The 14,656-nt window shown below is 47.0% G+C and overlaps 1 protein-coding gene across 2 annotated transcripts in view; it reads right to left on the bottom strand.

The window, feature by feature from the left end:
* Positions 1-6,433: 6,433 nt before the first annotated feature.
* LOC116955339 (CCN family member 1-like) overlaps positions 6,434-14,656 on the bottom strand; it is a 28,793-nt gene continuing 20,570 nt past the window's right edge. For both annotated transcript variants that reach the window (XM_076053016.1, XM_076053017.1), the window contains 2 exons: positions 13,537-13,811; positions 6,434-11,305 (listed from right to left, as the gene is read on the bottom strand). In XM_076053016.1, coding sequence (XP_075909131.1) covers positions 10,790-11,305; positions 13,537-13,811 — 791 coding nt within the window. In that variant the 3' untranslated portion in view covers positions 6,434-10,789. The remainder of the gene's footprint in view (positions 11,306-13,536; positions 13,812-14,656) is intronic.

Genomic DNA, 14,656 nt, shown 5'->3' with positions numbered 1-14,656 from the left:
TTGTGACGTCATATTTGAGGGGGGGGGTCTGACTTTTTGTGACGCCGTGTGACGAGGCGTGGGGGGGGTCAACAATCGTCCAAAATCGCGTGACGTCATTTATGGACGGCCCCTTAGATCGCGTCAATACAAATGTTGTGTCGTTAAACCCGCCACCACCCGACACAGCCAACTAGCAAAGTTTGTGTCGCGCAAACAGAGCGTGGTGCCAATTTCTTAACTCCTGGTTGTTGTGTGTTGAAGACTTAAACCCACGACAACATTTACAATTAAAGTCTGGCTGTTGCCTGATGATGCTGGTGGTCGTTGTTGTAATTACCTGATGATGATGCTGGTGGTCGTTGTTGTAATTACCTGATGATGATGCTGGTGGTCGTTGTTGTAATTACCTGATGATGCTGGTGGTCGTTGTTGTAATTACCTGATGATGCTGGTGGTCGTCGTTGTAATTACCTGATGATGATGCTGGTGGTCGTTGTTGTAATTACCTGATGATGCTGGTGGTCGTTGTTGTAATTACCTGATGATGATGCTGGTGGTCGTTGTTGTAATTACCTGATGATGATGCTGGTGGTCGTTGTTGTAATTACCTGATGATGCTGGTGGTCGTTGTTGTAATTACCTGATGATGATGCTGGTGGTCGTTGTTGTAATTACCTGATGATGATGCTGGTGGTCGTTGTTGTAATTACCTGATGATGCTGGTGGTCGTTGTTGTAATTACCTGATGATGCTGGTGGTCGTTGTTGTAATTACCTGATGATGCTGGTGGTCGTTGTTGTAATTACCTGATGATGATGCTGGTGGTCGTTGTTGTAATTACCTGATGATGCTGGTGGTCGTTGTTGTAATTACCTGATGATGATGCTGGTGGTCGTTGTTGTAATTACCTGATGATGCTGGTGGTCGTTGTTGTAATTACCTGATGATGCTGGTGGTCGTTGTTGTAATTACCTGATGATGATGCTGGTGGTCGTTGTTGTAATTACCTGATGATGATGCTGGTGGTCGTTGTTGTAATTACCTGATGATGCTGGTGGTCGTTGTTGTAATTACCTGATGATGCTGGTGGTCGTTGTTGTAATTACCTGATGATGCTGGTGGTCGTTGTTGTAATTACCTGATGATGCTGGTGGTCGTTGTTGTAATTACCTGATGATGATGCTGGTGGTCGTTGTTGTAATTACCTGATGATGCTGGTGGTCGTTGTTGTAATTACCTGATGATGCTGGTGGTCGTTGTTGCAATTACCTGATGATGCTGGTGGTCGTTGTTGTAATCACCGGCGAAACGTCACGGTTACCGGAATTGTAAATGTTGCAGTGGGTTTACTCTGTTTTAACATGCAGGGTTTCGCGAGCAATATCATACATGATAGAGGTTTGTTTGGGTTAGTGTTATTAATGTGAGAAATTAGCATGATGTTAATGTGAGAAATTAGCATGATGTTAATGTGAGAAATTAGCATGCTGTTAATGCGAGAAATTAGCATGATGTTATTGTGAGAAATTAGTATATGTTAATGTGAGAAATTAGCATGATGTTAATGTTAGAAATTAACATGATGTTAATGTGAGAAATTAGCATGATGTTAACGTGAGAAATTAGCATGATGTTAGCGTGAGAAATTAGCATGATGTTAAATGTGAGAAATTAGCATGATGTTAATGTGAGAAATTAGCATGAGGTTGATGTGAGAAATTAGCGTGATGGTAATGTGAGAAATTAGCATGATGTTCATGTGAGAAATTAGCATGATGTTAATGTGAGAAATTAGCATGAGGTTGATGTGAGAAATTAGCGTGATGTTAATGTGAGAAATTAGCATGATGTTAATGTGAGCCAGGAGAGCGGCCTCCTAGACGAGGCCGCTTTCCTAACAGTTGCATGCTAATTTCTCACACTAACAGTTGCATGCTAATTTCTCACATTAACATCACGCTAATTTCTCACACTAACAGTTGCATGCTAATTTCTCACATTAACATCACGCTAATCTCTCACATTAACATGACGCTAATCTCTCACACTAACATCACGCTAATCTCTCACATTAACATCATGCTAATCTCTCACATTAACATCACGCTAATTTCTCACACTAACAGTTGCATGCTAATTTCTCACATTAACATCACGCTAATCTCTCACATTAACATGACGCTAATCTCTCACACTAACATCACGCTAATCTCTCACATTAACATCATGCTAATCTCTCACATTAACATCACGCTAATTTCTCACACTAACAGTTGCATGCTAATTTCTCACATTAACATCACGCTAATCTCTCACATTAACATGACGCTAATCACTCACACTAACATCACGCGAATCTCTCACATTAACATCACGCTAATTTCTCACACTAACAGTTGCATGCTAATTTCTCACATTAACATGACGCTAATCTCTCACACTAACATCACGCTAATCTTTCACATTAACATCATGCTAATCTCTCACATTAACATCATGCTAATCTCTCACATTAACATTACGCTAATCTCTCACACTAACAGCATGCTAATTTCTCACATTAACATCACGCTAATTTCTCACACTAACAGCATGCTAATGTCTCACACTAACATCACGCTAATTTCTCACACCAACAGCATGCTAATTTCTCACATTAACATCACGCTAATTTCTCACATTAACATCACGCAAATTTCTCACATTAACATCACGCTAATCTCTCACACTAACAGCATGCTAATTTCTCACACTAACATCACGCTAATCTCTCACATTAACATCACGCTAATTTCTCACATTAACATGACGCTAATCTTTCACAATAACATCATGCTAATCTCTCACACTAACAGCATGCTAATTTCTCACATTAATATCACGCTAATTTCTCACATTAACATCACGTTAAGCTCTCACAATAACATCACTAGCCCCGCCCACTTCTTTGTGACCCTTGGGCTACACCCATTTCAAACATTTTAAAACAGTCTGCCTCAGTAGCAGGCCACGGCTTTCCCACCTGATGATGGACGCTTGGTGTTGCGCCCGAAACGTCGTGATTTATTTTATTTTCTACCTACCACGTGACCTTAACGAAAGAACCAAAGAGTACACACACAGCAGTTTACAGGAACCACTTCAGACCACGGTTTACCGTTGGACAATATAAATATTTATTTGCAGAACTGCAGATGTTGCTTTGAAAAGCCTCATTTTATTGTTTTAAAAAAACTGCTGCCGAGTGTGAACAGTCAGCAAGACCTGGGAGAATAAAGATGGAAAGTTTCTTCCGATGGCGCACGTTTACTTGGTGATGAATAACGTCGTGATGACTAGCGTCGTGATGAATTACGTCGTGATGAATTACGTCGTGATGAATAACGTCGTGATGAATAACGTCGTGATGAATTACGTCGTGATGAATAACCTCGTGATGAATAACGTCGTGATGAATAACGTCGTGATGAATAACGTCGTGATGAATTACGTCGTGATGAATAACCTCGTGATGAATAACGTCGTGATGAATTACGTCGTGATGAACAACGTCGTGATGAATAACGTCGTGATGAATTACGTCGTGATGAATAACCTCGTGATGAATAACGTCGTGATGAATAACGTCGTGATGAATAACGTCGTGATGAATAACGTCGTGATGAATGACGTCGTGATGAATGACGTCGTGATGAATAACGTCGTGATGAATAACGTCGTGATGAATAACGTCGTGATGACTAGCGTCGTGATGAACAACGTCGTGATGAATAACGTCGTGATGAATTACGTCGTGATGAATAACCTCGTGATGAATAACGTGGTGATGAATAACGTCGTGACGAATAACCTCGTGACGAATAACGTCGTGATGAATAACGTCGTGATGAATAACGTCGTGATGAATAACGTCGTGATGAATAACGTCGTGATGAATAACCTCGTGATGAACAACGTCGTGATGAATAACGTCGTGATGGACAACGTCGTGATGAATAACGTCGTGACAAATAACGTCGTGACGAATAACGTCGTGATGAATAACGTCGTGATGAATAACGTCGTGATGAACAACGTCGTGATGAACAACGTCGTGATGAATAACGTCGTGATGAATAACGTCGTGATGAATAACGTCGTGATGAATAACGTCGTGATGAATAACCTCGTGATGAATAACGTCGTGATGAATAACGTCGTGATGAATAACGTCGTGATGAATAACGTCGTGATGTATAACGTCGTGATGAATAACGTCGTGATGAATAACGTCGTGATGAATAACGTCGTGATGAATAACCTCGTGATGAATAACGTCGTGATGAATAACGTCGTGATGAATAACCTCGTGATGAATAACGTCGTGATGAACAACGTCGTGATGAATAACGTCGTGATGAATAACGTCGTGATGAATAACGTCGTGATGAATGACGTCGTGATGAATAACGTCGTGATGAATAACGTCGTGATGAATAACCTCGTGATGAACAACGTCGTGATGAATAACGTCGGGATGAATAACGTCGTGATGAATAACGTCGTGATGAATAATGTCGTGATGAATAACGTCGTGATGAATAACGTCGTGATGAATTACGTCGTGATGAATAACGTCGTGATGAATAACGTCGTGATGAATAACGTCGTGACGAATAACGTCGTGATGAATAACGTCGTGATGAATAACGTCGTGATGAATAACGTCGTGATGAATAACGTCGTGATGAATAACGTCGTGATGAATAACGTCGTGACGAATAACGTCGTGATGAATAACGTCGTGATGAACAACGTCGTGACGAATAACGTCGTGATGAATAACGTCGTGATGAATAACGTCGTGATGAATAACGTCGTGATGAACAACGTCGTGATGAATAACGTCGTGATGAATTACGTCGTGATGAATAACCTCGTGATGAATAACGTCGTGATGAATAACGTCGTGATGAATAACGTCGTGATGAATAACGTCGTGATGAATAACGTCGTGATGAATAACGTCATGATGAATGACGTCGTGATGAATAACGTCGTGATGAATAACGTCGTGATGACTAGTGTCGTGATGAACAACGTCGTGATGAATAACGTCGTGATGAATTACGTCGTGATGAATAACCTCGTGATGAATAACGTCGTGATGAATAACGTCGTGACGAATAACCTCGTGATGAATAACGTCGTGATGAATAACGTCGTGATGAATAACGTCGTGATGAATAACGTCGTGATGAATAACGTCGTGATGAATAATGTCGTGATGAATAACGTCGTGATGAATAACGTCGTGATGACTAGTGTCGTGATGAACAACGTCGTGATGAATAACGTCGTGATGAATTACGTCGTGATGAATAACCTCGTGATGAATAACGTCGTGATGAATAACGTCGTGACGAATAACCTCGTGATGAATAACGTCGTGATGAATAACGTCGTGATGAATAACCTCGTGATGAACAACGTCGTGATGAATAACGTCGTGATGGACAACGTCGTGATGAATAACGTCGTGATGAATAACGTCGTGACAAATAACGTCGTGATGAATAACGTCGTGATGAATAACGTCGTGATGGACAACGTCGTGACAAATAACGTCGTGACGAATAACGTCGTGATGAATAACGTCGTGATGAATAACGTCGTGATGAATAACGTCGTGATGAATAACGTCGTGATGAATAACGTCGTGATGAATAACGTCGTGATGAATAACGTCGTGATGAATAACGTCGTGATGTATAACGTCGTGATGAATAACGTCGTGATGAATAACGTCGTGATGAATAACCTCGTGATGAATAACGTCGTGATGAATAACGTCGTGACGAATAACCTCGTGATGAATAACGTCGTGATGAATAACGTCGTGATGAATAACGTCGTGATGAATAACCTCGTGATGAACAACGTCGTGATGAATAACGTCGTGATGGACAACGTCGTGATGAATAACGTCGTGATGAATAACGTCGTGACGAATTACGTCGTGATGAATAACATCGTGATGAATAACGTCGTGATGAATAACCTCGTGATGAACAACGTCGTGATGAATAACGTCGGGATGAATAACGTCGTGATGAATAACGTCGTGATGAATAATGTCGTGATGAATAACGTCGTGATGAATTACGTCGTGATGAATAACGTCGTGATGAATAACGTCGTGATGAACAACGTCGTGATGAATTACGTCGTGATGAACAACGTCGTGATGAACAACGTCGTGATGAATAACGTCAGGATGAATAACGTCGTGATGAATAACGTCGTGATGAATAACGTCGTGATGAACAACGTCGTGACGAATAACGTCGTGATGAATAACGTCGTGATGAATAACGTCGTGATGAATTACGTCGTGATGACTAACGTCGTGATGAATAACGTCGTGATGAATTACGTCGTGATGAATGACGTCGTGATGAATAACGTCGTGCCGTGGTCAGTCGAAGAGTGGCCGGAGTTCGGCACTAAACCGGTTGTCGTGTGTCGAGTTAAACCCACAACAACATTCACAATTCAATTCTGGCCGTCGCCTGTAGATGCTGATGGTTGTTGAGGTTTGGAGTCTCAATCAAGGCACTCGATCCTGAAACCCACAGTGTCTTATCATCCCAACTCTCCATCCTGGTCTCACCGAGTCTCAAGACGCCGTGTGTGAAATCCAAGTCTTCCAGAAAGAGAAACTAAGCTATTGTTTTTATTTGACTGAGGCTACACGTGACTCTTTTTTCAGACGCCACCTGGCCACAAACGATAGCTTAACGAAGTGGGCTTATCGCCGTCGCGGGGGAATTTATAGACGCGTCCAAATACTCTAAACGCGTGTTTCTAAATGTGGAGGGGAAAACCGGAAAAGCCGGAGAAAAATCCACGCGACCACAGGGAGAACACGCAAACTCCAAATATACAGCAGCAGGCGTCAGGGTCGGGATCTAACCCACGACCTCTTGCATACCAGGCGAGATAGTTAACATCTCGCCACGGGGAGAGAGAGAGACACGCAAACTCCAAATATACAGCAGCAGGCGTCAGGGTCGGGATCGAACCCACGCCCTCCTGCATACCAGGCGAGGGAGTTAACATCTCACCACTCCAGCAGTGCATCTGAAACCCGGTGTCTCGAAATTCTCCCCTCTGATCCCGAGACCCGGTCCGCTGGGAGCTGAGCTTGAAGATGTCAATCACTTTCTCACTTTTGTCAGTCGGTCGTGCAGATGAATGCGTGCAAACCACGGACATGATTGAGGACTGCGTCGACATCGTCTATTTACAACAACACACAACGCAACATATTTTTTTTTTCACTTCAGGTTGCTTGCCACCAAGCAAAACCTCCATCGTGAAAGGTATTGACGCGCTGCGAAGACGGGACATTGCCCGCAGACACGGCACCTCTTGTGTATTCGTTTTCGTTTTTCAGACCACAGTGCCATTGACGAATGCGTTTGAGTTTTCACGTGTAAAGTGTTGCTACAGCAAAGAGCATGTTGATAAGTTAACGGAAACGAAATATTCTTAGCTCTTTCGGTAAAGTCAACGTGACTTTACCGAAAGAGCTAAGAATATGAATTACTGCAGTCACGAAAGCTTTAAATGGAAATTAAAGTCGGTTCAAAATACATTTCTGCAGGCAATGAGGCCATTACGTTTTTTCTGTTAAAACGTCTGATACTACCAGTCACAGCAACCCATCCCATACAGAACCCTCGTCCCATCCCATACAGAACCCTCGTCTTATCCCATACAAAATCCTTGACTCATCCGATACAGAATCCTCGTCTCATCCCATACAGAACCCTCGTCTCATCCCATACAGAACCCTCATCCCATACAGAACCCTCATCCCATACAGAACCCTCGTCTCATCCCATACAGAACCCTCGTCTCATCCCATACAGAACCCTCGTCCCATCCAATACAGAACCCTCATCCCATACAGAACCCTCGTCCCATCCCATACAGAACCCTCGTCTCATCCCATACAGAACTCTCGTCTCATCCCATACAGAACCCTCATCTCATCCCATACAGAACCATCGTCTCATCCCATACAGAACCCTCATCCCATACAGAACCCTCATCTCATCCCATACAGAACCCTCGTCTCATCCCATACAGAACCCTCATCCCATACAGAACCCTCGTCTCATCCCATACAGAACCCTCATCTCATCCCATACAGAACCCTCGTCTCATCCCATACAGAATCCTCGTCTGATCCCATACAGAACCCTCATCTCATCTCTGATCCCATACAGAACCCTCATCTCATCCCTGATCCCATACAGAACCCTCATCTCATCCCTGATCCCATACAGAACCCTCATCTCATCCCATACAGAACCCTCGTCTCATCCCATACAGAACCCTCATCTCATCCCTGATCCCATACAGAACCCTCATCTCATCCCATACAAAACCCTCGTCTGATCCCATACAGAACCCTCGTCCCATCCCATACAGAACCCTCGTCTCATCCCTGATCCCATACAGAACCCTCGTCTCATCCCATACAGAACCCTCGTCTCATCCCATACAGAATGCTCATCCCATACAGAACTCTAGTCTCATCCCATACAGAACCCTCATCTCATCCCTGTTCCCATACAGAAACCTCATCCCATACAGAACCCTTATCTCATCCCATACAAAACCCTCGTCTGATCCCATACAGAACCCTCGTCCCATCCCATACAGAACCCTCATCTCATCCCTGATCCCATACAGAACCCTCATCCCATACAGAACCCTTATCTCATCCCATACAAAACCCTCGTCCCATCCCATACAGAACCCTCGTCCCATCCCATACAGAACCCTCGTCTCATCCCTGATCCCAGACAGAACCCTCGACAGACAACCGTACTAATGCCAGACCCTCCGTGGTCTCTCGCGAATGGACTCGTGCCAATACGCGTGAGCGTCTGTATAGAGTAAATAACCTCGCTCGTCCTAATGCGGCGGGGCCCGTCAGGCAGACTCTAAAACGCTCGCGCACGGCGGCCAGCCAGCCGCGGCTTTCCGCGGTGGAATCTGTCGATGGAACGAGGTCAAATCGGCGGGGGGGGGGGGGGCCGCCACTAAATCGCCATGAAAGGCACCGCGGGGAGGGGGAAGTTCAGTCCCGTGTGGTGCGACATCGCTCAAAATAAATTAGGTGGTTATTAATCGCACTTTTTCCTTACCTGTTAATTTATATTTTTTTTAATAAGTGCAAGTTGCGTAAAATATATATATTTTTTTGTCGTAAAAATCCGTTCAAAGGCACTGCGGCATTGGCAGCCCCACGTGATGTTGTCGTTGATATCACCTGTCAGATGGGGAAACGTCTGGAATCCAGCGCTGTAGGTATGTATGTTGAACCTCTTTTTGCACCGTACGTAGCCGACAGTGCTAATAGGAGGTGTAGTGTTGAGTCTATGGGCAGTGTTGAGTCTATGGGTAGTGTTGAGTCCATGGGTAGTGTTGAGTCTATGGGCAGTGTTGGGTCTATGGGCAGTGCTGAGTCTATGGGCAGTATTGAGTCTATAAGCAGTGTTTAGTCTATGGGCAGTGTTGAGTCTATGAGCAGTGTTGAGTCCATGGGTAGTGTTGAGTCTATGGGCAGTGTTGAGTCTATGGATAGTGTTGAGTCTATGGGCAGTGTTGAGTCTATGGGTAGTGTTGAGTCCATGGGCAGTGTTGAGTCTATGGGCAGTGTTGAGTCTATGGGCAGTGTTGAGTTTATGAGCAGTGTTGAGTCTATGGGCAGTGTTGAGTCTATGGGTCGTGTTAGTCTATGGGTCGTGTTAGTCTATGGGCAGTGTTGAGTCTATGGATAGTGTTGAGTCTATGGGCAGTGTTGAGTCTATGGGTAGTGTTGAGTCCATGGGCAGTGTTGAGTCTATGGGCAGTGTTGAGTCTATGGGCAGTGTTGAGTTTATGAGCAGTGTTGAGTCTATGGGCAGTGTTGAGTCTATGGGTAGTGTTGAGTCTATGGGCAGTGTTGAGTCTATGGATAGTGTTGAGTCTATGGGCAGTGTTGAGTCTATGAGCAGTGTTGAGTCTATGGGCAGTGTTGAGTCTGTGGACAGTGTTGAATCTGTGGGCAGTGTTGAGTCTATGGGCAGTGTTGAGTCTATGGGCAGTGTTGAGTCTATGGGTCGTGTTAGTCTATGGGCAGTGTTGAGTCTATGGATAGTGTTGAGTCTATGGGCAGTGTTGAGTCTATGGGTAGTATTGAGTCTGTGGGTCGTGTTAGTCTATGGGTCGTGTTAGTCTATGGGCAGTGTTGAGTCTATGGGTAGTGTTGAGTCTATGGATCGTGTTAGTCTATGGGCAGTGTTGAGTCTATGGGCAGTGTTGAGTTTATGGTTAGTGTTGAGTCTATGGGTCGTGTTAGTCTATGGGCAGTGTTGAGTCTATGGGTCGTGTTAGTCTATGGGCAGTGTTGAGTCTATGGGCAGTGTTGAGTTTATGGTTAGTGTTGAGTCTATGGGTCGTGTTAGTCTATGGGCAGTGTTGAGTCTATGGGTCGTGTTAGTCTATGGGCAGTGTTGAGTCTATGGGTCGTGTTAGTCTATGGGCAGTGTATGTATGTTGAACTTCTTCCACACCGTACGTTGCCAACCGCGCTAATCGGAGGCTAACGCGGGTTGGCTTTTAAAGCCACAGCGTTATTGAGGGGACGTGCCAATTCTCTTGTTTGTGCAGGAGCTCGCGCAGTTGCAGCACATTTAAATAATTAGCTTACATCGAAAAATAAATTGTAATTACTATTATTACAGACGGATATAAAAAAAAAACATAATTAGTCGACGTGACGAGCATGACCCGGACCCGTCCGAGACAACGCCGGGCGGCCATGTTGCCGCCCCCCCTCGGCCACTGCGCGCCTCCCTTCCTCCCCCGCTCCCCCGCGGCAGCCGTCCCGGCAGCGGCACAGGCGCGGCCACGGCACGGCCATTGCCACCACGCGGCCAGAACCGGAGCCGCCGGAGGAGCCGGAGGTGCCGGAGGAGCCGGAGGAGCCGGAGGTGCCGGAGGTGCCGGAGGAGCCGGAGGAGCCGGAGGTGCCGGAGGAGCCGCAGCGGAACGGAATCCGGCGCTCGGCGGCGGCGGCGGCGGCGGCGGAGCGTGGCTGTGGCTCGCAGCCCGCGGGGCAGCGTGGGACGCGGAGAGGGCGGACGCTCACGCAGCCGCCTGCCGCCACGGCGGCACGCGGCGCCGGGCGCGGCGGCCGCACGAGGCAGCCGCCGCCGTCGCGGCGGCGGCGCTGGCGCCGGCGGCGGCGGTGGTGCCGATGGCGGTCGCTGCGGTGGTGGTCCTGGTTGAGGGTGGGGGGGGTAGGTGCCGGGGGTAGGAGAGCGTTATCCATAACACAGGTGTTTTTTTTTTGGGTTCGATCGCGTAAATATAAACATTGTGTCGTTAAATCCGCCGCCACCACCCGACACGGCCAATCTGGTAAGGTCGCTGTCACGTAAACAGAACGTGGCCAAATTCGTGACTAGCACGGCAACGAAACGGGTTGTGTGTTTGAGGGTAAAAACCCACGAGGCAACATTTGCAATTCGCGAGTGGCGTGACGTTCCCCGAGTCACTGCAACAACAACAACCAGCAGCAGCATCAGCATCATTAGGCGGACAGCGACAGAGTTGTGGATACATCCTCCTCCTGTCTTGGCCTTAAATGAGACTGGCTGGGATAATTGTGACATCGTCACCGGTGAGCCAATCAGGTGCAATGTCCAGAGGCGGGGGGGTGGGGTTTAATGTATGCATGTGTAATGACAGTAGAGTGTACATGCGGTGTGAGTGGACTAGTGGCCACGGGAGGTAATGACAGGGGAGTCAGCCTGCAGTGCGAATGCATTAGTGGCCACGGGAGGTAATGACAGGGGAGCCAGCTGTGAGTGCGAAGGGACTGGTGGCCACGAGAGGTAATGACAGGGGAGTCAGTTGTGAGTGCGAAGGGACTGGTGGCAACGGGAGGTAATGACAGGGGAGTCAGTTGTGAGTGTGAAGGGACTGATGGCAACGGGAGGTAATGACAGGGGAGTCGGTTGTGAGTGTGAAGGGACTGGTGGAAACGGGAGGTAATGACAGGGGAGTCAGTTGTGAGTGTGAAGGGACTGGTGGAAACGGGAGGTAATGACAGGGGAGTCAGTTGTGAGTGTGAAGGGACTGGTGGCCATGGGAGGTAATGACAGGGGAGTCAGTTGTGAGTCCGAAGGGACTGGTGGCAACGGGAGGCAATGACAGGGGAGTCAGTTGTGAGTGTGAAGGGACTGGTGGCAACGGGAGGTGATGACAGGGGAGTCAGCTGTGAGTGCGAAGGGACCGGTGGCAACGGGAGGTAATGACAGGGGAGTCAGTTGTGAGTGCGAAGGGACTGGTGGCAACGGGAATGATCGAGAAGGGAGCGTGGTCAGGTGACGGACGAGGACGGTAGAATCTGCCCGTACAGCGAGCGTCCAGATTCAGCGAGAATGATTGAGAAGGGAAGCGTGGCCTCGTGTCGGTATAAAAGGGAGATGCGCAGGAGACTCGGAGCTGTTGCAGTAGGGTCTATGCCTGTGTCAAATGGACATGTCTTCAATAAAGTGCCATCTCAAAAGAAGTGTCTCAATTTTGATTTAAAGCTTTCGTGACTGCAGGGATTCATATTCTTAGCTCTTTCGGTAAAGTCACGTTGAAGGGAAACAATAAAATAATAAAATATATAAAAACAATAAAAATTCTCACGTCGTTTCGACCATAACACAAACGGTCGTCATGTTATGGTCGAAACGTCGTGAGAATTTTTATTGATTTATGTATAATTTATTATTTTATTGTTTCCCTTCAACGTGACTTTACCGAAAGAGCTAAGAATATGAATTACTGCAGTCACGAAAGCTTTAAACCAATTTTATTGGAATAGGGAATTGTTTCTGGCAAAGGAGGTCTCATAATGTAAATGCTCACCAATTTTATTGTTTTATTTTTTTATTATTTTGTTTCCCTTCTACGTGACTTCACCGAAAGAACCAATAATAAGTGTGTCAATATTATAGAAGTGTATCAAGTCGTCTTTACACATATAGGACAGTGTTGTTCACTCATTTTTCAGTGGGGGAGCAAAGCTCAATGGGTTATTTTCCACGGATAATAAACTTCTGATTCTGACACACGGTTCGGCCACTACACTGCAGCTCACAAGAAACACAACGATCCTCCGTGTAACCTCAACAGACTCGTCGGAGTAAGTGCCGATAGCGACTGGAGCCTATGATCGTTACATTTAGTTACTAGTTCAGCACACCGGTGCGTTGGAGAGCAAACCCCACGTTCTGCTTATGTGACAAACCCCTAAAAAAAAACCCTTTCGTTACGTATGATGTTGTTCGTGAGAGCCATCCTACTACTACTGCTACGTGTGAAACTTGGGCGATTCATTCGCACGCAACCAAACGAACCAAGTTGCGAGCATCAGGCTCCTCCGACTGGCACGGTTTGGCTTTGCAGGGTGCAAAAGAAGTCCAACGTGCATACACAGACATGTGGCTCAGGTACCTTGGGGACGCCGCCATCGCCACGGTGACGGCGAATGTGGCGCGGGGACGATGGGCGAGCGCACGGCCTCACAAGGCAGGCTCTTGTGCGGCGGACCGGGCGGCACCCATCCCCGATCCCCCCCGCAAGGCGCGTGGCGCGGCCCCGGCCGCACGACGCGGAGCAGGGAGACCAGCCGGGCGACGGCTCGCCCCGGCACGTGCCGAGCGGCTCGGCACGTGCCGCGGGCGGGGCAGGAGGAGGGAGAAGGCGGGAGGCGGCGGAGCCGCGGAAAGCTGCGGAAGGGGTGAGACAGCGCGGGGCCCCCCCCCCCGGGGTTGGTTCGATCCACACCGTCCGTTCGTAACGCGGAGTGTACGATAAGTCTCGTAGAGTTGAGCCGATAGGAACGAAACGCTCGCGCTGAGTTGTGTTGCAAGCGGCGACTCGCACGAGAGTCCGACTGGCACGGTTGGCCACGCACGGTGCGAAAGAAGTTCAACATACATGCACACTGCCCATAGACTCAACACTGCACCATAGACTCAACCCTGTCCATAGACTCAACCCTGCCCATAGACTCAACACTACCCATAGACTCAACACTACCCATAGACTCAGCACTACCCATAGACTCAACAGTACTCATAGACTCAGCACTACCCATAGACTCAACACTGCCCATAGACTCAACACTGCCCATAGACTCTAAACTGCCCATAGACTCAACACTGCCCATAGACTCAACACTGCCCATAGACTCAACACTGCCCATAGACTCAACACTGCCCATAGACTCAACCCTGCCCATAGACTCAACACTGCCCATAGACTCAACACTACCCATAGACTCAACACTGCCCATAGACTCAACACTGCCCATAGACTCAACACTGCCCATAGACTCAACACTACCCATAGACTCAACACTACCCATAGACTCAACACTGCCCATAGACTCAGCACTACCCATAGACTCAACACTGCCCATAGACTCAACACTGCCCATAGACTCTACACTGCCCATAGACTCAACACTGCCCATAGACTCAACACTGCCCATAGACTCAACACTGCCCATAGACTCAACACTGCCCATAGACTCAACCCTGCCCATAGACTCAACACTGCACCATAGACT

The sequence above is a fragment of the Petromyzon marinus genome, chromosome 59 (genome assembly GCF_048934315.1).
Source record: "Petromyzon marinus isolate PM22_M1 ecotype Great Lakes invasive population chromosome 59, UKy_Petmar_22M1.pri1.0, whole genome shotgun sequence".
NCBI lineage: Eukaryota > Metazoa > Chordata > Hyperoartia > Petromyzontiformes > Petromyzontidae > Petromyzon > Petromyzon marinus.
The sequence above is the reverse complement of the archived record's forward strand: the minus strand, read 5'-3'. Positions and strand labels throughout refer to the sequence as shown.